General features: G+C 47.7%; 1 protein-coding gene across 2 annotated transcripts in view; it reads left to right on the top strand.

The window, feature by feature from the left end:
• The window catches only part of SLC9A5 (solute carrier family 9 member A5), a 78,534-nt gene extending 53,023 nt beyond the window's left edge, over positions 1-25,511 (top strand). For both annotated transcript variants that reach the window (XM_075576637.1, XM_075576638.1), the window contains 9 exons: positions 2,153-2,242; positions 6,463-6,533; positions 7,983-8,112; positions 13,696-13,784; positions 14,202-14,328; positions 14,944-15,108; positions 22,070-22,139; positions 22,850-22,972; positions 24,055-25,511. In XM_075576637.1, the coding sequence (XP_075432752.1) occupies positions 2,153-2,242; positions 6,463-6,533; positions 7,983-8,112; positions 13,696-13,784; positions 14,202-14,328; positions 14,944-15,108; positions 22,070-22,139; positions 22,850-22,972; positions 24,055-24,524 (1,335 nt within the window). In that variant the 3' untranslated portion in view covers positions 24,525-25,511. The remainder of the gene's footprint in view (positions 1-2,152; positions 2,243-6,462; positions 6,534-7,982; positions 8,113-13,695; positions 13,785-14,201; positions 14,329-14,943; positions 15,109-22,069; positions 22,140-22,849; positions 22,973-24,054) is intronic.
• Positions 25,512-25,917: the final 406 nt, after the last annotated feature.

Below are 25,917 nucleotides of genomic sequence, written 5' to 3' on the forward strand. Positions count from 1 at the left end.
GGGAGCAATGAAGATGTATCGGAATAACAAGGCACTTCTTTTGACACGCTGATAAGAAGGAAGCACACACAACAGTCCAGCATAGTGTTTGCACTTATTTTAACCTCTTCTCTGCCAGAGGGGCCATCACAATTTGACTACTGGGTATGAAAGTCTTACTGGGGCAGCACCTGTGCAAGAGAAACGGAATCAGAAGGTAGGATTTAAATTGTTGCGTTAAAATACGCAAGAGGCCTCCCTGGCAGCACAGGGGTTAACCCTTTTTTTTTTAGCAATATGCTTCCCAACGGGAATTGTGACACTTTGAAGAATAGTCAAAGACCTTTAAAATAAAGGTTTCTGTGTACAAGCCCTCGCCGTGGCAGATCGGCATGTCATAGAACAGTTGGCACCTTCAGGGATAGAGGGGGAAGGAGCCACTGAGGGAATAATTGTAGGCTGTGGGTGGGGGATTCGTGGAGTAGTGAATAAAAATGAATAAAAACAGAAAAACGAGCGCAAAAAAAATACACTGTGAATATAAATAGGATACTTATAGTCCCAATTTAAAGATATAGCCAGAAACTGGTGGGTGCAGCAGAGGGTGTGGGTATTCGTAGAGTAGGACCGGTCTCCCAACAGGTGGTAAAGGGTTATCCAGTAAGGGAATTTAAAACTGCTTGGGATAAGATAAGTTACCTCTACAGTAAGGTAACGATGGTACTGCCTTTGGCCAGCTTTTAATTGCACTACTCACAAAAGCATATGCTTTATTTAACCCCTTCTCACATTATTTAACCCCTTCTCACATTTTTCACTAGTCCATTGGGCTGTAATTAGATATATCCAGTGTAGCTACCTGCAAATTTTGGTTATGCCTTGACATGGCTTGCAGGCTTATAACGCTTTGGCCAAAGGGTTTAACAAAATAACCCTTTTTCATGAGATCACTATTTTATTTTAGCCTGATTGGCAGGAGCACAGGAATCGTTCTTTTTGTTTGGAATAAATACAAGAAAGAAACCAAACAAGTTCATTCATTACCCATAGAGACTGTGATGGCAGATACAATAGACACAAACAAAAGGTTGGACATCTTTTTAGAAAGGAAAGGTATACAGGGATATACCCAATAAGTAAACATGGGAAGGATGTTGATACAGGGACTAGTCTGATTGGCAATTATTGGAGTCAGGAAGGAATTTATTTTCCCCTTATGAGATATCATTAGATGTCACTGGGGTTTATTTTGCCTTCCTCTGGATAAAAATACTGGAAATACAAATATAGGATAAACATTTGTCGTCTAAATTTAACATAGGTTGAACTAGATGGACATATGTCTTTTTTTCAACCTCATCTCCTATGTAACTATGTAACTAAGACATCTCGTTTGCTTGCAGTTTTTACCCAATTTGCTGCAATGCAGGCCAGAAATTAAGAGAAATCTCACTTCTCTGAGGTTGGCAAAATATGGCTTTTAGTGAAGGGAGAGAGCAGAAGTCCTATCTCATCCACCCGAGAGGGGCGAGCTGTCTCGCTGTGATATACAATCTAACAATAGCCGATAAACACGTAACTTCGCGAGTTTGCCTCATTCGCATACAACGTTTTCACATGGCACGGTATTGCAACCGCAACCAAATCGCATTAAAAAAGGCGTTGTTGTTTGGACATGCAACGACTGAGTAATAAATACAAGTGGCTGTTTTATGGCTGTGTGCGTATATATATAGCAAATGGAAATATTACTGTATGCTCATTTAAATGTCTTAGACAGGTCTGTAACCATGCGTTTCACCATTATCACACAGCACTTCAACTACAGCAAGGGATTCTGGGAAATGACATGCAAGTGAGCACACAGTGCCACCTTTTGCTTCAAAACCATAAACATGGTTCCCTATAGGCTTAAGCTTGCTGCATGGTCACAGCTTTGAGCACAGCCAGGGTTAAGATGCATAGCCAGAAAACCCACCCACAGACGGACTGTTTCAACCTTAATGGGTCTCCTCAGTGTGGGGTTGGTTATACTGGCTATGCAAAAAATGAAGCAAGTGATAGGTTTTACCATACTTAGTTAAGTTATGGTGGGTAAAAAAAGTGACAAAAACCCTCCACAGCAAAGCCAGTATAACCAGGACTAGTCACAGGTGTCTCTTCTTCATTGCAGGGTCTGACCATCAAGCCTCTGGTCAAGTGGTTGAAGGTGAAGAGGCGGGACCACCACAAGCCAACGCTAAATGAGGAATTGCATGAGCACGTAAGTCTGTCTCATTCCTTTGCTAGTTTTGATTTATAACTCAGCGAAGTAAAAATGTTCCGTGAGTTTTAGGCGCCGTGGGCTGAGTTATACGCTGTTTGTGTTTGAGGAAATTCACAACAAATGTAATAGCAATGATAAAGAACACTTACATCGGTGCTGCCGCTCGTTGGCAAGCAAGCACCAATCGCGCATGCGCGGTCGGCAACGTGACATCATATGGCAGCGTGACGGCGCAGCGTCAAATGACGCTGAAGGAGGAGGGAGGCACCAGGTAAGTGCCTACGGGCGACGTATTTGTTAAACAGCCACTGGCCACGGCCGTTGTATAACTCATTAGCATAGGCTTCACGTTAGGTGAGTTTAGCACACACTGCAGGATCCAAAAATGGTTCTCCAGTTTGCAGTCACAGCACTGAAGTCTCTGAGAACATTTGTAGAATCAAAGAGAGACAAGTTCAATGAATATGAGGATACGGCGAAGAGAATGTCTGGAAATGAAGAGTAGGTTCGATCTCGAGTGAGAAATGGGCGCCCCAATCCATTGGATTACGGCCAAGCACAGGAAGTCCAGATGTCGGCCAAAGAAAAGTTTTGTACAACAAGCATGATTCTGGTTGTCGATCAGTTTGTTACGTCCTTGATAGAGGAAATAGGTGCCTATGACAATGTCTGTGAACGGTTTGGCTTCCTTAGTCAGCTGGAAAATCCTGGATGCTTCTGATCTCTGCTCTACAGCGGTCAATCTTGTCCGCGTATATAAGGATGACTTGGAGCATAGCCTCGGCAATGAATTAGTGCAGTTTGCTGCCATTGTTAATCTCTGCAATGAAGATTACAATGACAACATACCAAAGGAAGTGTTCTCTCCTACAGAGGTCTTGTTGAGAACTATTTCAGAGCTGAGCTGACTTTCCTAATGTTGAAATTGCTCTGAGAATGTATTTAAACAGGCTAAGATCAGCCATGAAGCCGGAGCGTCTCATGGCGAGCATTGTTGAGCGTTTTTGAGCATTGTTGAGCATCTCATGGCGAGCATTGTTGAGCGTCTCATGGCGAGCATTGTTGAGCGTCTCATGGCGAGCATTGTTGAGCGTTTTTGAGCATTGTTGAGCATTGTTGAGCATTTGAAAGTGATTTGCAGCGCGAATTGGAAATCAAAGACATCAGTGAAAAATATTCCCCTCGGAAAGCACTAAAAATCCAGTTTCCTTTAGTTGAATTGATTTCTATGTAGGGTTCCTACATTTGTTGCATTGTAAATATAACCAATTGAATTTCTTACGTTTAATGAAGTTTTATTTTTATTGTATTTGTTTATAAAATGTTTTCCCAGGAAGTAATACATTGAGAGTTACCGCTCGTTCTGATGTTGGTGCAAAGATTTCAGTTTAAAAACCCTTGAAAAATTCTTCGGCGCATTGAATTTCCTGTAAATCAACAATGTGATTTTTGACAGGGGGCTCTGATATATACTTGCCGCATGGCCCCCATAACTGTAAATCCAGCCCTGGGTATAAAGGTATGTTTGGGGAGTTTTTTTAGGTGAACATTGGGTTAAATAGTCTAAGTGAGCTTAGTACATCTGGTCCATAGTGCCTCACTGTTTGCTTATCCACTTTGACATGGATCCCTGTAGGTTTATTACCATTTACAGCAAGACCTCATAATATGGGGCCCATCAACATGACTACACATATATATACAGTATATATGTCTTTGTAATTGAAAACGGCTGACTGATTGGACAGTGACGTGTGTAATTAGAATGGAGACAAAAAGACAATTCCTAACGGAAATGACAGAGGTTCAGATTTGAGAAGGTCTGCAAACTTTAACGCTTTAGGAATGAGGAGGTCTTCTATCCCTTGGCCTTCAGATGATGTACAGAGGTAATGCTGACCAGCTGACCACTCCAGGCATGGGTCACCTAGGAGGGGTATGGATTAGGGTAGTGTTTATTTATTTCGACCTTTTTCTAATGTGCTACTCACCAAGAAAACTCGGTTCTAGAGCGTGTGTAGGAACTTGGGGAGGACACCCATCCCAGGACCATAACCACAAGCTACTCTGGGGGTATTTGCATCAAGTGTCACACACTGGGGTAGTGCACCAAATCCGGTGTAATTCGACAAGCTGCTTAGACGTCACTGACATTACCACTAATCAACTTCTTCAGTGTTCTAAGGAAATATACTATTCAGGTGTGTAGCACCTATATAATCAAAGAAGCACAGTATATAACCCCGGTGTGTGTGTGTGTCACTGTGTGCTAGTGAGATTGTGCAGTGAGCATTAGGTGCTGACATTAGGGGATAGATCTAGAAACATCTGGTAACTCAGGACTCATAACATGGGAGGAATAGTAAGAGAAAGAAACACTCTATATAATACGTGGAGATATACAGGTGAAATATGCTAATTTAAATCATTTGAATGTACTTTGCATATTCAAATGATGTTATTTCCCAGGTATCTCAGATTTGTTCATAGGTACATCTATCTTACTCTCCCCTCTCCACTCCAAGTCCTATTTCAGGGTTTGCATGTGAGTAACGCCACCTTTTAGGTTTTAACGAACGGACATAACGCCAAGTCCCTGCGCTATCCTAAACGGACATTCATGGATATGCAACTCGTTACAGTTAACGCAACGCTGTTTACGGGAGAAAACACGACTTAACGTCATGTTGCTTTGACGATGCCCGGTACGTGTTAACGTGACGTGTAGCCACTTACCATAACTGTGGATCCGGACCTAGGTGTTGGAGGCTACAAATAGCACAGAACACCAATAACCCCTTCGTTGTTAGTGAGCAAATATATTGCTGACCTCTCTGGCAGCTAACGGGTTAAAGTCTGTGCTGACAAAATATCTTCCCTGTCAGACTTCCCAGACTCCTCCAGCCCTGGTTTTATATAGCCACTTGCTGGTCTGGTAGATAGTTTGATAGACTGGTGCGGTTCTTGCCTAGCACACGTTCTGCAGGAGACTTCCCGTCCCACCAGCCGTTGAAGAACAAAGCGACTGGGCTGGATCGCTGTTAGGCCGCTGACCTGGTTGCACGGTCATGGACGGTTGGCACCACATGTGCCGGGATTTGGGCTCGTATTCTCTATCCTGCTCTCCCACACCCATCTTTGCCGGCGAGACGCAGTTCTTATCAGATAAGAGGTCACTCTCACCAGCTTGATAGACTTATCGGACATAGAAATTTGCCAGCAGAAGATGCCACTTGGCCAACATTGTCTACCCATTTTCTGTTGCACGACCTCAGACCCGATGTGACCATTGGCTTTCATGTATGTATGTATATCTTTATATAGCACCATTCATGTACACAGCGCTTCACAGCTGTAATACACGGGACATAATCATATAAATAACAACTAATAACACATAATGGGAAGAAGAGATTTCAGGCATAAAAGTGACATTTAGGAAAAGGAGTCCCTGCCCCGAAGAGCTTACAATCTAATTGGTAGGTAGGAGGAACGTACAGAGACAACAGGAGGGTGTACTGATACAGCGGTGCGCAAAGTGGGGGGGCGTGAGATTTTGCTGGGGGGCGCGGGCAGTTGCAGGAGCCCTGCGCTCTTCCACCAGTCATTTAAATTGTAACGCCAGGGGATCGCGTGAGGCCTCTGCAACTGTTTACTTACCATTGTGCCGCGGCACCATCTGACGTCACACGCGGAAAATGACGCCACGGGTCACGTGACGTCACATGACCCCGCAGCGTCATCTGACGCGGATGAAGGTAGGCGGGGGGGGGGGCGCGAGAGATGGAGGGAGAGAGACGGGGGCGTAGCACTAAAAGTTTGCGCTCCCCTGTACCGGTATATCTTTATTTGTATAGCGCCATCCATGGACATAGCTCTTTCCAGCCATAATATAAGTGACAATAATAGGAGACATACCAGGAATAAGCGACATTAAGCCATACATAAAGGTAGATATTAGGAAAAGGAGGCCCTGCACAGAAGAGCTTACAGTCCTTCTTTAAATTATAGGGTAGCCTTATGTCTATCGCAACCATATTTTAATTCTCTTAGTGTGCTAGTCTCTACCACCTCTGCTGGAAAGCCGTTCCACACATCCACCTCCCTTTCCGTGAAGAAGTGCTTCCTCGTGGTTTCCCCTTCAGAGCACAAATAACACACTTCTTATAAAGATCACATGGTCACAGAGCTTTGCTCTCCCACTTTCTCTCTTCAAGGCCTTTGACCACATCATGGCGGCTGTGGAGGATGTTGTTGGTCACCATGGTTACCATTACTGGAGAGACAGGTAAGTAGAGCTGGTATTGAAGGTGACTCCAGACCCCACATGAGGGTCTCCATGGTTTTGAAGGCCCCTTTCCCATTCAAAAACAGTTCATGTGTGGGGGTTAACAAACCTTAACATGGCTTTGGCCTAACAAAGGCTCCTACTTTCCGGTTCTTTAAAAGTCGCCCCTCCGCCCCTATTGCTTTGAAGGATCTTGAAAGTGACCTCAATGTGATGCCCTACTAAGTAAATTACCACTTCTATATTTTTTTTTTAATGTGATATAGATTTTTTTTTTTTTAAGGCCCAAAGCCTGCATTAGAGTATTCACATGGTAACCAGGGTTGCCACCTTCTACTGAAGGCCAACCCGGAGTAAAATGGAAAAAAAATTCTCTCTCGCAGCGGTGGCGGGGTGCGGCGGCGTCTCCCGGCATCCTCCTACATCTCCCCCTACAACTCCTATGAACATGGCTGCGCAATATCAAATGATGCCACGTTGCCATGACAATGGGATGCTGTGCGACGTCATGACGTTACGCTGTGTCACGTTGCCATGGCAACAGGACGCCACGTAGCGCTGTGACATAGCGTCCTGTTGTCTTGGCAACTGGCGTCACGTGACGCTGTGACATCACGTAAAGTCCAGATGTCTTGGCAATGGGAGTCACGTGACGCTGTGACATCACGTCGCGTCCCGTTGTCATGTCAATGCGGCATCATTTGACGCCACGCAGCCATGTTCGCTGGAGTTGCAGGAGGATGCCGGGGACGCCGACGCCACCCGGAGATTAAGAAGCTGAACCCATAGCCCGGAGGTAAGTGCCCAAAACCCGTAGTCTCCGGGTCAAACCCGGAGTGGTGGCAACCCTTATGTAACCTCTGCTATTTATTACTACATACACCTCCTCAACAGGCAGCACAGAGAAACTCTTAATCCTGTGCTTCTCCGATAAGGATTTTTTGAAGTTAAATGATGTCACAAAGTGGGAGGAGCTTAACAGCCCGGTTAATTTCTGTGTTGGGTTAAAAAAAAATAGGTACAAACCACTCAGTTTGAAAGCCAGTGAGCGGTGAAAACAGTCGCTCCATTGTATAGGGATAAGGGTTGAGTTATTAGACGTATATAAACCATTTTTAATAGCACCCCGGGGGGGAAATATTTCACTATAACCGCAAACTACTGAACGATGAGGTTTGTAAATCAGGGAAAAGTAAATGCATCTTGGACTAAAAAAAGCTGAGTGTCTCTTTCCCCTTGAAATTCCTGCCACATAATTAATTATAGAGGCTACTTAGTTACAGCAAAATAACCAAAAGAGACAGTCTGGAAATGCAAAAATACTGAAGGTTTATTTTTTTATAGACCCGATGGTGCCGATCGGGGCATTATCACACAGTAAATTCCAGTTGACTTTCACGCTCTGCTTCATGGAAAATAACGTTCCCTGCCTTTCCTCCACCCAAATAGGTGGGAACAGTTTGACAAGAAATACCTGAGCCAGTGGTTAATGAGGAAATCCGCGTACCGGATCAAGGACGAGATCTGGGAGGTTTGCTACAAGCTGAATATCCGCGACGCGTTAAGTCTGGCAGACCAGGTACTCGGGGGGCCGTTACTCACAACGCACAAGAGGGTCTTTGGGGCAGATGTGTCAAAGTAATCATGTAGAAGTTTGTTTTGACGCGTTGCTAGATTTTTCTGTGGCTCTCAATGGAACAGTTGCTTGCAGTTTCTGATTCACCCAGGAGGAGAACGGACGGGACAGGGGCAGCAGAACAGGGGCAGAGGGGATGGGGCAGAGCGGACGGGACAGGGGCAGAGAGGACGGGACAGGGGCAGAGAGGACGGTACAGGGGCAGAGAGGACGGGACAGGGGCAGAGAGGGCGGGACAGGGGCAGAGAGGATGAGAGAGGGGCAGAGAGGGCCGAACAGGGGCAGAAAGGATGGGACAGAGGACGGGACAGGGGCAGAGAGGACGGGACAGGGGCAGAGAGGACGGTACAGGGGCAGAGAGGGCGGGACAGGGGCAGAGAGGATGAGAGAGGGCCGAACAGGGGCAGAAAGGAAGGGACAGAGAGGACAGGACAGGGGCAGAGAGGATGGGACAGGGGCAGAGAGGATGAGAGAGGGGCAGAGAGGATGGGACAGGGGCAGAGAGGATGGGACAGGGGCAGAGAGGATGAGAGAGGGGCAGAGAGGGCCGAACAGGGGCAGAAAGGATGGGACAGGGGCAGAGAGGACGGGACAGGAGCAGTGCAGTGGAACGGGCAGTGGGACAGGAACGCGGAAGCAGCTGCTGTAGCTTTTAATATCATATCATTCAATACTCACTCGTCCCTTCTGGCGTCGGGTCTTCATTTCCGACATCCCAAACACAAAGTATTAAGCTCCACAGAAATGTGTGGCAAATTCAGGGCATTGTATTAACCCTTTAACTGCCACAAGGGCTTGCAAACATATTGTTGCTCTCCAGACCTATTTAACCTACATATTATATATTTGTATTTCCCTTTTCTTTTACATATATGCGTGTGTGTATATATACAGTGTGTGTGTCATATATATATGTGTGTGTGTGTGTGTCATATATATATATATGACACACACACACACACATATATATATATATATGTGTGTGCGTGTGTCTGTCTGAGTACATACATAGTGTGTGTGTGTGTGTGTGTGTGTGTGTGTGTGTGTGTGTGTGTGTGTGTGTGTGTGTGTGTGTGTGTGTGTGTGTGTGTGTGTGTGTGTGTGTGTGTGTGTGTACACACACCTTTACAGAATCAGTAGTAAACGGTAAAGAGGGCGAGTAATTGCACTGACCGAGAGGACTAGTTATTCGTGTTTTGCCTCCTGCTGAAATGTTTTTTTGGGACGTGGATTTACAGATTAGACTTTAAGATGGGAAGAGAGCGAGTTTGACAAACACTGAATGGGGAGCAATGCGCGAAACATAGACTTCTGGGGTAGAGGGGGAGAGACGAGGGGGAGAGACACGAGATATCTCTGAGCAGAGTGCAAGATGTCAGAAGACAGCAAGAGATCAGAATGAGGAGGGGAGGGGGGTAAATACAGAGCCGTGAAGGAATAGAGGAGAATCTGCGAGTAATGCCAGCTTTAATTAGGAAGCCCACAGAGTATTGAATGAGAATGGGATGTGTGGAGCCTGGGCAGGGACTTTTACTTCCTTGTAGTTGCACTGAAGGTAATTCACATGTTATTGCTAATAGAATAAAGGCCCTTTCATATGCAAACCATAAACATGAGTTTGCTCGCAACAATGAGTGCAAAGCGTTGTTATTCCAGGGAAGCAGGGGGGCTGAGGTCTTAGGCTACGGTCCCGCTGTCTGCGGTGCACGCGCGTGTGCAAGGCTGGCGGCACATGCAGTCGTGTTCCCCGGTCTGCAGTGAGCTACAGGAGGGGCGTGACTGGAGAGCGACGGGGGTGCGGCCATGTTGTCACCCGGCACGTTCACCCTCATTGTCTTAACCGCTTGGGGGCGTGGCCTAGCGCTCTGTCGCTAGGTCTCATCTCAATTTTCCAGTCTCCTGGAATAACGCACTGCGCGGTGTGGCGGCCACCCCTTGCAGCGGGCCCGGCCCCATTGAGGGGCGGCTCTTGTCCCAAGCCTTAGGCCAGGTCCCCGCTGGCTACCGCAGCGCCCGCTGTGGCGGACGCTGCAGGGACAATAGCTGCCCCACAATGGGGCCGGGCACCGCGCTACGCAGACAGAAACTCCTGCTCTCAAGAGAATTGAGATCAGGACTCGCGACGGAGCGCTAGGCCACGCCCCCAGCGGTTCAGCCAATGAGGGTGAGGGTGACGTCACGGCCACACCCACGTCACGCCCCCTCTGTCTTTTCCCCTTCAGCTCACTGGCGCGCGTGCAGCGCAGGCTCTGGGGCCGCAGCCTTATACTGCTCCTGGGGAAATATCGAAAAGGTCCCTCCTCCCTGCGGAGGGATTCCTGTATCGTGCTGGGATTTCTTAGCAGGCTTTTACCAACTCCTTTCCTCAGATTAGCAAAGTCATTATGGGGAGAGGGAGAGTGGGGGTAAGAGAGGGAGAGAGAGAGCGCGGGAGAGAGAGAGAGGGGGAGAGAGAGAGCGGGAGAGGTATCTGGTGTTGATATTTAAGGCTTTTCTTTCTTTTTTTTTGTGGAATTTTTTTTTTGTGGGACGGGCAGCTTGGGGAAGATGGGCGGGTATCAGGGAAGATAGACGGGGAAGATGGGCGGGTATCAGGGAAGATGGGCGGGTATCAGGGAAGATGGGTGGGTATCAGGGAAGATGGGTGGGTATCAGGGAAGATGGGTTGGTATCAGGGAAGATAGGCGGGGAAGATGGGCGGGTATCAGGGAAGATGGGCGGGTATCAGGGAAGATGGGCGGGTATCAGGGAAGATGGGCGGGTATCAGGGAAGATAGGCGGGGAAGATGGGCAGGTATCAGGGAAGATGGGTGGGTATCAGGGAAGATGGGTGGGTATCAGGGAAGATGGGTGGGTATCAGGGAAGATAGGCGGGGAAGATGGGCGGGTATCAGGGAAGATGGGCGGGTATCAGTGGAAGATGGGCGGGTATCAGGGAAGATGGGTGGGTATCAGGAAGATAGGCGGGGAAGATGGGCGGGTATCAGGGAAGAAGGGCGGGTATCAGGGAAGATGGGCGGGTATCAGTGGAAGATGGGCGGGTATCAGGGAAGATGGGTGGGTATCAGGGAAGATAGGCGGGGAAGATGGGCGGGTATCAGGGAAGAAGGGCGGGTATCAGGGAAGAAGGGCGGGTATCCGGGAAGATGGGCGGGTATCAGGGAAGATGGGCGGGTATCAGGGAAGATGGGCGGGTATCAGGGAAGATGGGCGGGTATCAGGGCAGAAGGGCGGGTATCAGGGAAGATGGGCGGGTATCAGGGAAGAAGGGCGGGTATCAGGGAAGAAGGGCGGGTATCAGGGAAGATGGGTGAGTATCAGGGAAGATGGGTGGGGAAGATGGGCGGGTATCAGGGAAGAAGGGCGGGTATCAGGGAAGAAGGGCGGGTATCAGGGAAGATAGGCGGGGAAGATGGGCGGGTATCAGGGAAGATGGGCGGGGAAGATGGGCGGGTATCAGGGAAGATGGGCGGGTATCAGGGAAGATGGGCGGGTATCAGGGAAGAAGGGCGGGTATCGGAAGATAGGCGGGGAAGATGGGCGGGTATCAGGGAAGATGGGCGGGTATCGGAAGATGGGCGGGTATCAGGGAAGAAGGGCGGGTATCAGGGAACATAGGCGGGGAAGATGGGCGGGTATCAGGGATGATGGGCGGGTATCAGGGAAGATGGGCGGGTATCAGGGAAGATGGGCGGGTATCAGGGAAGAAGGCCGGGTATCAGGGAAGAAGGGCGGGTATCAGGAAGATGGGCGGGTATCAGGGAAGATGGGCGGGTATCAGGGAAGATGGGCGGGTATATGGGCGGGTACAAGGGAAGATGGGCGGGTATAAGGGAAGATGGCCGGGTATCAGGGAAGATGGGCGGGTATCAGGGAAGAAGGGCGGGTATCAGGGAAGATGGGCGGGTATCCGGGAAGATGGGCGGGTATAAGGGAAGATGGGTGGGTATCAGGGAAGATGGGCGGGTATCGGAAGATGGGCGGGTATCAGGGAAGAAGGGCGGGTATCAGGGAAGAAGGGCGGGTATCAGGGAACAAGGGCGGGTATCAGGGAAGATGGGCGGGTATCAGGGAAGATGGGTGGGGAAGATGGGCAGGTATCAGGGAAGATGGGTGGGTATCAGGGAAGATAGGCGAGGAAGATGGGCGGGTATCAGAGAAGATGGGCGGGTATCAGGGAAGATGGGCGGGTATCAGGGAAGATGGGCGGGTATCGGAAGATGGGCGGGTATCAGGGAAGAAGGGCGGGTATCAGGGAAAAAGGGCGGGTATCAGGGAAGATGGGCGGGTATCAGGGAAGATGGGCGGGTATCAGGGAAGATGGGTGGGTATCAGGGAAGATAGGCGGGGAAGATGGGCGGGTATCAGGGAAGATGGGCGGGTATCAGGGAAGATGGGCGGGTATCAGGGAAGATGGGCGGGTATCAGACAGGTCAGGCGGGTATCAGGGAAGGTATGCTGGTGTGAAGGAATGTAGAATGGTATCTGTGAGAGTAGGCGGGTATCAGGGAGCGCAGGCGGGTATCAGTGGAAGTAGGCGGGTAACAGTGGAAGTAGGCGGGTATCAGGGAGCGCAGGCAGGTATCAAGGACCACAGGCGGGTATCAGTGAGAGTAGGCGGGTATCGGTGAGAGTAGGCGGGTATCAGGGAGCGCAGGCGGGTATCAGTGGAAGTAGGCGGGTATCAGGGAGCGCAGGTGGGTATCAGTGAGCGCAGGCGGGTATCAGGGAGCGCAGGCGGGTATCAAGGACCACAGGCGGGTATCAGTGAGAGTAGGCGGGTATCGGTGAGAGTAGGCGGGTATCAGGGAGCGCAGACGGGTATCAGTGGAAGTAGGCGGGTATCAGTGGAAGTAGGCGGGTATCAGGGAGCGCAGGCGGGTATCAAGGACCACAGGCGGGTATCAGTGAGAGTAGGCGGGTAGCAGGGAGCACAGGCGGGTATCAGTGAGTTTACAGCTATTAAGATTACATTTTGCAATAAACTTCCCCTCTTTTATGCTGCCTGAAAATAACAGATCCCACGTGGATGCTGAATTCTATATACACTCCTGGTTTTAATCCCACTTTGAACGTACGATAGCTCAAATACACTTGGCTGCTTCAGTTACCAAATATATATAAAACAGTTCCTCCAATTGTAATGTGAATTTGAGTGAGCGCCCTGCATCACAGTGACTGCCATGGGGAATCTGAGTAGAATTTATCAAAATAAAATTCCAGATATTGTATACATTTAAGTAATATATAATTCTATCTATATGGGAAAAGTAACAGTCATCTTTGCAAAGCTTCAGAAATAGAACAACAACTGGATAAGGGGAACATTAACGCCTTTGATGCAAAGGTCGCAAGGCGTTGCACCTTCAACAGTGAAAGGGTTAAAAGTATGTGCTTTCATATGTGTGGCTTAAGTTGTGTTCTTTGGGAGGGGATGATTTAAACAAATAAGAGTGGTGGTGGTGGATGCCTCCTTTGGTTGTGGGATGTTTGCTAATCCTGTATTCCCTTGTCCTCTTGCTTCAGGGTGGCCATATTCTGTCCTCCGACAGACTCTCTCTGCCGTCAATGCCAAGCCGAGCCTCAATGTCGGAAACCTCTGTCACTAACCTTCTGTAAGTCATAGACACTTTGTATAAGGGATAAATAGACATGGACACTTCTTTGGTTTAAAGAGTCCTGCATGCGATAACCGCATTGTATCTGTCCCCAGCTCCCAACCCCGCCCTTCAAATAGAGAAATAGCAGAAAACCCAGCAATGGTTTAATTCCAGCACAGTAGGGAATTCATGGTAAACGCACTTCTGTAGTGCATCTCTCCATATTACTGCAGGTGTCTCCTAAACTTCCTTTGAAATGCCCTGCTGCCTGGGATAAAGCAGCATGGCGGAGTGAATCAGATGTATTTTGTCTGTGTGATGTCACTGAATAAGTAGATGTTGTGGTTTCGATGTGTAGGTTTGGGGGCGAGTGGCACCTTTCATATCCTCGGTGCTGTTTTACTCTGATTTCCTGACTGCCTCTCATTCCAGGAGAGGGAACGGAAGCAAAACGTGTCTAGATCTTCAAGTCATAGACACAGTGCGTAGCGGGAAGGATCGAGAAGATTCCGTCATGCATCACGTGCTCTGCGGGAGCCTGTATAAACCTCGTCGCCGGGTACGGTTAATCACCCCTCCTCCCAATCTCATGCAAAGTGACTTTTAATAGCTGGGGTTCTCCTTGAGAAATATATATACAGTGGTTGACAAATCACCAAAAAATCTACTCGCCACACAAAAAAATCTACTCGCCACCTAGTACCAAACGTGTGCTGCTTGGGCCAATATTTACTCGCCCGGGGGTTAAATCCACTCGCCCGGGGCGAGCAAATGTATAGGTTTGTCGAACACTGTAATATATATATGTGACTGAAACTGACTCTTAAAAACAATGACACTGCGTTTGTATCAGGGGAGCCTGGTTCAATTCCCGGTGTCCACTCCGTGTGACCTTGGGACGGACGAAGAGTCACTTTATCTCCCTTTGCCTTAGGCACCAAAATCATAGATTGTGTCTGTACTAACTAACGTACAGCGCCCTGGATAAGGACATTATATAAATGTTGTTATAAATAAATACCTGAACTCTTCCTCGATCTCCTGATTCCGATAGTAAATTGACTCATTGCTTTGGGATGAAGTACAGAATCCGTTGGCGAATAATTCACTTTGCGTCACTCTATGAAGATTGTGCGTTGTCGTGACCACTTTGTGACCATTTCCTTTCCCGCAGTGCAAGGCGAACTACAGCCGCCATTTTATGACCCAGGACGAGCAGGCCCGCCAGGAGAAAGAGGTCTTCCAGCAGAACATGAAGCGGCGCCTGGAGTCCTTCAAATCCACCAAGCACAACATCTGCTCGGCCAAGTCACGGGCTAAGAAAGACGGTCGCAAAAAGGTCAGTGCAGTTTAACTTGAGCGCTACATGTGCCCCCAGGGGCAAACACTATAAACGCTCCCTGTCTGTGACCCTTCGACCTCTTGGGCTAGAATAAGAAGTCATGCTCTGAAGCTAGATGGCGATAAGCAATGTGTGGCCATATTTCTTCCCGAAGTGGGTGGTGGATTTGTGGAATGAACTCCCAATGAAGATGGTCAAACTTTGAGAAATAGTCGAAGACTTCAAAGAAACCTTTAAAGTGGCCATAGCTCTCTCTCTCTCTCTTACTCTCTCTCTCTCTCTTACTCTCTCTCTCACTCTCACTCTCACTCTCACTCTCTCTCTCTCTCTCTTACTCTCCCTTCCCAGCAGGGAAATCAAGGAAACAGCACTCAGTAGTATGTAGCAAAAAGATTGTATTCAAACAACATGACAGCACAATACTGATAGCAAGAAAGATTGTAAGAATGCTCAAATACCCCGCTTAAATAAAATATTCAGTCCCAAAACATGGGGAGGTGTATGTCATAAAGTGAGTAAGTCCTTGTTAAAAGGTATTAAACCATATTCCCTGAAAACTGAGAGTGGATGAGGGACTCACCACAGACAATTTCATTGGGGGCTAGTAAGGCATAATAGCCCTATTTCTCACGGACACCTCCTTGTAGTGGATGATGTGCTGCTGTTGATAGATCCAGAGTAAAGCAAAAGAAGAGAGCACCATTATCTCCTTGATAAAGAACCTTTGTTCGAAACGCGTAGGAGGTGTTCCTGTGCTTTTACTCCAATAAAGAATTGTTACCTGGATCCCCTCCTGACTCCAGTCATCGATGGTGCTCTCTTCTTTTGCTTTACTCTGACAGCACAATATCCCTGAAGAAGGTCCTTAGTGGACCGAAACGTTGGTTTACACATGTGGTGTCATGTTGTTTGCATGACAGTGTACACTGTCAGCGCTGTATAAGGCCGCGAAATATGGTGAGCACGACGGCGCGAACAACTGACAGCACCGCCATGAGGCCGCCCATAGTGCGCAAACAACTGACAGCACCGCCATGAGGCCGCCCATAGTGCGCAAACAACTGACAGCACCGCCATGAGGCCGCCCATAGTGCGCAAACAACTGACAGCACCGCCATGAGGCCGCCCATAGTGCGCAAACAACTGACAGCACCGCCATGAGGCCGCCCATAGTGCGCAAACAACTGACAGCACCGCCATGAGGCCGCCCATAGTGCGCAAACAACTGACAGCACCGCCATGAGGCCGCCCATAGTGCGCAAACAACTGACATCACCGCCATGAGGCCGCCCATAGTGCGCAACAACTGACATCACCGCCATGAGGCCGCCCATAGTGCGCAACAACTGACATCACCGCCATGAGGCCGCCCATAGTGCGCAACAACTGACATCACCGCCATGAGGCCGCCCATAGTGCGCAACCGATGAAGAGCGACCGCGCTGCAGAATTTTGAGCTGACAAAGTAATTTTTTTCCGCGTCATGTGAGAGCGGTTCAGCCAATGAGGGCATGCCAGCTTCGTGACGTCATGGCCACGCCTCCCGATCGCAGTGCACGAATCGCTCGGGCCACAGGTGCGCGCGACGCCATGCGAGGCCCACTATAATCCAGGCTTAAGAAACTTATTATTATTATTAATACCTATTGTATTGACTGCACTATTTTATCCTGCATTGTGATTATGTTTAATGTAGCAGGTGTAACATTCCTTTATTACAGTATGAACACACAATGTATTGTTTGCATTTCTCTTACATTAAAGGGGCCGTCCCACATAGAATGCGAGAGGTAACCCATTGGCTCCCAGTGAAAGATGTAATAACCCCTTAAATTAACTGTTTTGTTTCCTGGAACAAAATTAATGTCTTTCTTTGGGTCTGCTGAATTCATGCTTATCGGGTACGTATGTTTATTTGTATGGCTAATGAGCCATTTGATTATAATGGAAGCATTAAACATTTTTAAAAAAAATACTTAACCCCTTCAGTGACCTATATATGAAGGTTGAGGAACGCTGCCATAAGGTTTAGCTTGCAATCACGTCTAAACAGAAGAGGAGGACTATCTCCTTCAGTGTACATCACCGGACGTAAGATTAAAACACGTGATCGCTAGAGATATGGCCACAGATGTGGCAGGACCCTCCAGCACTGAACGGGTTAAATACTTATACTTGCAGGTAACAGTCACCTGCATATAGCGTGTTGACTGTGCCACTGCCATACAAGGTACAACCGCATTAAATATGTTACCGGTACATACCCCACAAAACCTCAATGCAAACCCAACATCTCAACCTTAGTACCTACTGCACCGTTCTTCACTCAGACTCAATACTGCGTCAGCATTCCACATCCACACACAGTTATTATCCTAAAGCCTCCAATATCTGCAGAAGAGTTGGGTTTAGCCGGCCAGCACGGTGATTCAACAAACCCCAAGAATATGATCTGGAATAGTAGACGCGTTCTGTTTAATTCCTGCCAATAGCGGTCCCACAGCCATATTTTTCCAATCATTGTTGGAATCACAAAGTTTCATTTCCTATGAACTTGGACTCTTTAAAAAAAAAAAAAATAAGGCAACAAATATACTTGCAAATAAAGAACGCTGCTGGTGAAAGAATCTTGGGGTTTGAAACGCAGAGCTGTGAAAGTGTGCTGTAGTACCAGAGCAGTATAGTGGTAATGTCACAGTCTTTGCAGTGGGAGGACTCGGTTTGATCCCCAGTCTCATGTCCTTGTGACCTAAGACAAGTCCCTTTACCTGCCTGTGCCTCGGGCACCCAAACTAGGTTGTAAGATCTGCAGGGCCTTAACAATTCTATGTACAGCACAGTGTACACTGTCAGTGCAGTATAAGAAACAATATGTATATGGTAACGTTCTTACTAGGCCTGAATGCACGGGAGCATGATAAAGAAGAACGTATACCGTGCGCTTTGGTATGTAATGTATTTAATAGAAGAGAGGAAAAGTAGAATGTTTTTGAAGAGGTGCAGTGTGCCCCTAAAATGTTGGAAACTCATTGTTTCGAATGTTGGAAACTCAAGCACTCTTAGCCAGGGGACAGAGTTCTGTTCGAGTAAATCGTAGTCGGGGTGCAGGCAGATGTCAAGGCATTCGGCAGAGATGCAAGGTCCGGATAACAGGCTGGGGTCTAGGCAGGTGGCAGAGGTGCAAAGTCGGGGTCACAGGCAGGTGTCAGCAACAGGGAGTCTTCTGCACGAAGAAACGCGTCAGAGGGATTTTTGGAGTGATGGGTTTTTTGTGCATTATTCAATAAATCATTTTTACGGATTTTTGTCCAGCTATCTTTACCGGTTCTCGGTGCATGCTCGTTTTTACGGATTTTTGTCCAGCTATCTTTACCGGTTCTCGGTGCATGCTCGTTTTTTTCCTATCTTTTGTATATCTGCCCTTTTGCTGGACCATGTGGATACCAGGACTGGTTCTCTACCTACCAAGGACGGAGAAATACACTACGATCCGTGAGCTATTCTGATCATTTATGCAATGTCAAGCCTAGTGTGACAGAAGGAGATTTGGGGGACGATGGGGGTCGGGATGGCCGGCATCGCGTGGCTCACTTCCAGCGGGTCCCATGGCGCTGGTTTCTCCCCCCCCTCTCCCACCCCCCCTACCTGTACTACTGGTCCACAACGTTGAAGTGGCTTGCGATACAAGTGTTATTGTGGATATATACACAGTTCTTGGACTAATTTATAAACTGTTTCACGAGAGATCAGATAGCGCAACGTTGCTTTCCCTTTATCCTTGATCTAGAGCACCGTCTTTGGGGATTATGTTTCAAAACTCAAGTAGAGCCAAGTCATAGAGTGATTCCGCCCTGTCATGACATATACAAGGTCCTTCTTTAATTACTCTGCTATAAAAAGTGTAATACTCTGTGTTAGCCCTCTCCAAATTCCGATGTGTCTCCACCGCAGGCATTGATCTTTAGACACGCACACAAGTCCAGAGCTGCACATTATATGGCAGGAACTGACACCAGCTTTCCTGACAATCTCTGCTTGTCTCATCACTGTGTCTCATCCCCTGAGCAGATTCACCAACATTACCTGGACTGGAAAGAATAGAAGCGCTTTTCCCAGTATAGAGAAGGGCATTACAAACATGCGAAAACAATTGAAAAACTCCCATTAACTTTAAAAAATGAGCGAAAAACACAAGACTCTTCCAAGATTTATTTTGCAACAGTAAGAGATAGAGATTGACAGCAGACACGGCCCATCTGGCTTGTCTACTCTGCTCCTTTCCATGTTTACAGTATTATATGCTTAGACTCGACTTGATCTTCAGAGATCATTCTGTAATGACACATTCTTTACATCTCCCAGGTGCTTCTCCCAGGCAATTGTGCATTATCCTTTCACTGTTCTTGTCATAACCCTCACAGCTGGGGGAGGCTGTTTGATGCTTTCAACATTCCCAGCTCTCTTTATTTTTTATTAATTTAATTTTGGGTCCTTCCAGTGCATGAACATAGTGGTCATACACGTGGAAGACCTTCTTTATTCCAGGTACAGTTAAATTTGTTGGTGGGTAGCGACAGCATTAATATTTATTGCACCCATGGACCTTCATGCTTCGCGACTATGTGATCACCTCTGTCCCTGAGAACTGTGAACGAGGTCTCCCCTAGGAGTGGCATGACGTTCTCTTATCGTGATATGGACCACTAGTGACCCAGCCCTTGTGACATCCATAGGGCGTCATCGGGTACTATAACGGTTACAATTGGCCACCAATAGCTTCCTTTCCAACGAACCAATCGCTTGTGGTGAAGTCAATGGAAATACTCATTACTTGGTGCTCATATGTGAGCAGGTTTTATTACTGGGGCTCGTATTTCCTCTAAGCCAACCCCACTACCTACAACTCTTCTCTAGCAATTCAAGGTGCAGCATTAATATACGATTAAGAACTTTCATCAAATTTCAGTCCAAAACCCATGCGTCAGTGAGAGCAGCACCAAGTATGAGAGAAGAGAAGATGAACAGGGCCAGATGTATCAAGTTGAAAAAACTGGACATTGGTCCAAGAACAGATGATTACTGCGTCACTGTGCCCCAATGTGCTTCACTTCCGCTAGTGAGAGTTTTTTTAGGGAGTGATTATAAGAGAAGTTAAAGAAGGAGAAATGTATCAAAATACTGTATGTGCCTATGATGGCTGTACAGTAGGTATCCTTTCTCTGTGTCAAATATGGCAGGTCTGAAGTGTCATTAATCTCTGATGAAGGTGCCTGTTGCACCGAAACGTTGGATGCTGTTATGACTCTTTTTTGTCATTAAATATTACTTTTTTGATTTCTGTATATTATTTTTATGAAGGCTCGCACCTCACAGAGACCTATATACTGCCGCCATTTCCAAGTTTCCTTTTGTTTGTAGAAGTATGTTGGGAGTTGCACTGATAGAGCAAACATGTCTGTCCTCCTTAGCAGCAGATCTGCAGTGTCATCTACCACATTATACTGTAGGTACAACAGAGTGAAAGCACTTACCCACAAGCACCTTCCTTTCTATTGACCGTTTTATATATATAAGTGGTATATCTACACCTACAAACAATGAAGCTCCGGCCAGATACTTCATTTGGTAGACTGGTCGTCGCCCCTGATTTAATTATGGGGCTACAGAAATAAGATCCTCAGAGTCCCAGTACACATAGGCTAACTAGCTGGGGGGCATGGTTTAAACTGTGTCTCCATGTTAGGGATTGGATACAGATAATTGTTCACCAATAGTCTGTATTCAATGTTAAGAATAGGGTTACACAGGTATATAAACTGTGTCAACCCTACAGTTTTTAGTTGTTCTTCTGATTCCACCTGGAATGTCACCGGATTGCTGGAGAATTGCTAGCTGATACTTCTCCATTCCCCAACCCTAAGTAAGTGTTACCTTCTTGTCTGTTAATTGTGCTATATTGCTGTATTCACCTTTTTCAAGGAATAAATTATATTTTATTATATCTAAGCCTCGTTCAGTTCAACCCAGATATTTGGTGTTCATTATATCTTGTCATAAGTTACTGTGACACATAGCGCTTCACAGTAGTAATACACATGGTAATCAAATAAATAACAGATAATATAAATAACAGATCGTGGGAATAAGTGCTTTAGACATAAAAGTAACATTAAGGAAGATAAGTCCCTGCCCCGAGGAGCTTACAGTCTAATTGGTAGGTAGGGAGAACGTACAGAGACAGTAGGAGGGAGTTCTGGTAAGTGCGTCTGCAGGGGGCCAAGCTTTATGTATCAGGTATTCAGAATATCCACAGTGCTATTCATATGCTTCTTTAAGCAAGTGTGTCTTAAGTTGGGTCTTAAAGGTGGATAGAGAGGGTGCTTGTCGGGTACTGAGGGGAAGGGCATTCCAGAGGTGTGTGGCAGTCAGTGAAAAAGGTTTCAGGCGGGAGAGGACTTTAGATACAAAGGGGGTAGAAAGAAGACATCCTTGAGAAGAACGCAAGAGTCTGGATGGTGCATAACGAGAAATTAGGGCTGAGATGTAAGGAGGGGCAGAAGAGTGTAAAGCTTTAAAAGTGAGGAGAAGAATGGAGTGTAAGATGCGGGATTTGATCGGAAGCCAGGAGAGGGATTTCATGAGGGGAGATGCTGAGACAGATCTAAGAAAGTGTAGCGTGACTCTGGCAGCAGCGTTTAGGATAGATTGTAGGGGAGACAGGTGAGAGGCAGGAAGGCCGGACAGCAGGAGGTTACAGTAATCAAGACGGGAGAGAATGAGGGCCTGAGTCAGAGTTTTAGCAGTCGAGCAACAGAGGAAAGGGCGTATCTTTGTTATATTGCGGAGGAAAAAGCGACAGGTTTATATCTGTCTCTTATTGATCACCTGAGTTGCCGCTTTGCACAAAAATGACGCCACGGTCCATGTTTTCTGACTATTGCCTTTCTCTCCCCCACAGAGAAGAAGCAGCCTGGAAAGTGAGTTCCGAAACGGAAGACCACATAAAACCGTCAGCTGGCACAACGCCGGTACGTGCATTATTCCCAAGACAGTGTGTCGGTACAACGCACTGTGTATAGTGCACACAGCTGAGCGGGCCACACACACACACACACGCATTGCTCAGCAAAAGAAACCCACTGTAGACTTACAAAATGTTTGCTGTGCTATATACATGGCCTCAAGTGATCTGTTAGATGTTTAATGCTTGGCTCATAAATGCAGGACAATAACATTAAATTAAAGGTGCGGTCCCTTCCCCAAAAAAATATTTCCATCTTTGGGTGGAATCTAATTAATCCCTTGACTTCCAGGTGGACTTGCGTCCCCCTGGAAGTGAAGGGGTTAAAGAGGTATCACGTTAAAACCTTATGTAATGGATCCCAAAATTGAGGTCGTCCACCAGGGGTAGGAGAGGAGAGCAGGGACTAGTCACGCGGGCCCAACGATGGGGGGGGCGGGCGAGGAGCAGTTGGCCACCAACACTGGAAGTTGAGCACAGCCAACCAGAAGTCAGGCACACGTTCCGTGACCAGCCAGCTGAGCGCCTTCCTCTGCTAGTCTCAGGCGGAACCTTTCGCTTCACAGGTGGACCCCGAACAATACACACTCACCTTGCTCTCAACAACACGAGTTCAGCCTACTTTTCCCGTTCCATGATAATCACTTCACGGTTAGGTCGTTTGCTGCGCCCTTCAGCACGGGAAGAGTAAAATGACTTGATGTGTTATCTCACCAGCTTCCATCGTGGTCACAGCGGATTCCGATGATGAAAGTTCTGATACAGAGGTTGAAGAGGACCATGGTATAACCTTTGTGGCTCGGGCCACAGACGAAATCCTCCAGGGGGGGAAAGTTTCAGGTAAATCCTCTCTATATTTAAAAATAGAAAGTGTACAGGTATACCTTTTTTATTTTTCTGTTTTTGGGGGAGGTGGAAGTTACTTTGGTAATTGGGACCAAATCTTAAAGGTGTTTGTTCCAACACAAATTGGGTTGTCACAGCTGTAGGGTTTGGGTTGTCACAGCTGTAGGGTTTGGGTTGTCACAGCTGTGGGGGTTTGGGTTGTCACAGCTGTGGGGGTTTGGGTTGTCACAGCTGTAGGGTTTGGGTTGTCACAGCTGTGGGGTTTGGGTCGTCACAGCTGTGGGGTTTGGGTTGTCACAGCTGTGGGGGTTTGGGTTGTCACAGCTGTAGGGTTTGGGTTGTCACAGCTGTGAGGGTTGGGTTGTAACAGCTGTAGAAGTTTGTGTTGTCACAGCTGTAGGGTGACGGGGGAATTCACTAAGCTCAGTTAGGCCACTTAATGTGACATGAGCCTAAATCAGGCCTGTCCAACTCCAGTCCTCGAGGGCCGCAAACAGGCCAGGTTTTCAGGATATCCCTACTTCAGCACAGCTAGCTCAATTAGTGGCTCAGTATGACTCAGCCACTAATTGAGCCAACTCTGCTGAAATAGGGATATCATGAAAACCTGGACTGTTTGCAGCCCTTCGAGGACTGGAGTTGGACAGGCCTGGCCTAAATGAACCCCACGTTAGTAGTAAGCCATGGTTTCTCCTGTAAAGTGTATAGCATCAACTGTCCCGGACGTTAGTGGTAACGACATGCAAATGAGGCGTTGTTATATCATTTGCTATTTACTAAGCTCGGATAAGGTTAACGCGTGAAGTAACGTCACGTTAGTTAAGTCAGAGCTAAACTCAGTAAGCTATGATGTAACAAACCTAGCGCCATGTCCCTCTCCTGTCTCTCTATCCACTCAAGAAAAAGCCCTATTTAAGGGTCTGATTACTAGTAGCGTTGGTTACCGCAGGTTGACGTCAAGTTAACACGTCAATAATATGGTGGTAAACCTATGCTATGCTAATGAGCTGTTAGGGTGAGATGTAAGGAGGGACAGAGGAGGATATAGTGACTAGATGACTTGTTTCTCCCCACAGGGATGTTGGGAGTTTGTCAGAGTCCCCGCATCATCCCACCGTCCCCAACCCTGGCTGAGAAAGTGCTGCCGTGGAAAGGGGAGCCCGACGAGAACGCCGTCTGCATCTCCTCCGAGACCACCAAAATCGTCCCCGTGGACTTACAGTCATCCTGGAAACAGAGCATTTCCTCCCTGGAGAGCCTCGCCTCTCCCCCGGCGCCCGAGTTTCCACCAGACAAGGCGAGGTGCCCACGGCAGGACGGGAAGAGCCCTCCGGTTCTCCAGGTGCTGCCAGAGACGTGCAGCTGCTTTCCATTCGTTAGCACCCCGGGGCAAAGCGTGAAGAGCCACGCGGGCAGCGGGCGCGTTCAGCAGCAAGAGCTGCAGCCTCTGATGCCAAGAGGAGAAGCCACAACAGTGAGTCCGTTGTCCACAAGACAGAAGCAAAGCAAGAGACTTCTGCAGCTTCACAGGCCTTCCAAAATCTGATCCGGCGTGCACAGTTGATCTATCCGACCAACGGAGGAAAGCAAAGAGATGTGGTATCCTGGCAACAATACGGCACTTGCTTGTCCTAGGTTCAAATCCCTCCCGCTTTCTCTGTGATCAAGACTCCTGAGAACACATCATGTAAACTCCCTTTCAAGCATAGGGTGATGGACAGTAATCAAAGAGCGGTGGTATAATAATTAGGGTGGCTCTACAAGGCGGGGGCGTTTGCCCTGTGACAATAAAGTAAGGAGAAACCTGAACTGCCACTTCTTCAAAGAAAAATATCACTTCTTTTCATGGGCCTCTCTAACCATTGTCTTACGGCATTAATGCATCATACCGCCTCGGCTAATGGGGGTGTTAAGATCTTTGCTACCTTGTTTCCCGGGGTGACGCTCTACTGAAATCAAGCAAAGGACCAAAACTTTGGTACAATATAATATATAGTGCTGATGTTTGTATATTCAACAATGAAGAGCACTTTCACCACGGGATGAAGACTTCTGCACGCACCCTGCGGAACATGGACGTTGATTGATAAGGATGAAGCCCAGTCTGACATTTTAATAGGAGCAAATGTATTTTGGATGTAAATACATTGTTACAGGTCAGGATCCAAGGAACCGCCTCGCGGTAATGCCTGGAATTCTCGGTCAGGTTATCTGCCACAATAGATTCTGGTTAGTGCCAGGAAACAGGTACTAGCAAGTAAGTCTTGCAGGAATTCCACAAGTAATACAGTACTATTCACGCTATGAATGGGTGTTTGTCAACAGACCTTGATGATGAGGGCCTGATTTGGATGCTGTAGGTGAGGGGTGCTCAACTCCAGTCTTCAAGCCCCCTCCACACCCCCCAACAGGTCAGGTTTTCAGGATAGCCCAGCTTCAGCACATATGGCCCAATCAGAGGCTAGTCTTTGACTGAGCATCTGATTGAGCCACCGGTGCTGAAGCTGGGTCTGATTGAGCCACCTGTGCTGAAGCAGGGATATCCTAAAAACCTGACCTGTTGGGGGTGTGGGGGGGGGGGGGAACTGGAGTTGAATATATATTGGAAGTGCTTTAAAGCAGGGGTGCGCAAAGTTGGGGGCGTGAGATTTTCAGGGGGGGTGGGGGGGCGCGGCTGTTACTGAGGCCCTGCGCTTCCCGGAAGGAGTTTAAAATAAATGCTGGGGATCGGGTGAGGCTTCTGTAACGTTTTACTTACCTTGGTTCCAGCTACGCGTCTCCATGGCAACCGGCGTCAAATGACACCTCTGATCATGTGACGTCACATGACCCCGCTACGTCATTTGACGCCAGAGCCGTGCAAGGGGGTGGGGGGGGGGGGGGTTGCGCGAGCCGTAGGGGAGAGAAGACGGGGGAGCATTAAGGTAACTTTTCGCACC

Source organism: Ascaphus truei, chromosome 19, assembly GCF_040206685.1.
Source record: "Ascaphus truei isolate aAscTru1 chromosome 19, aAscTru1.hap1, whole genome shotgun sequence".
Lineage (NCBI taxonomy): Eukaryota > Metazoa > Chordata > Amphibia > Anura > Ascaphidae > Ascaphus > Ascaphus truei.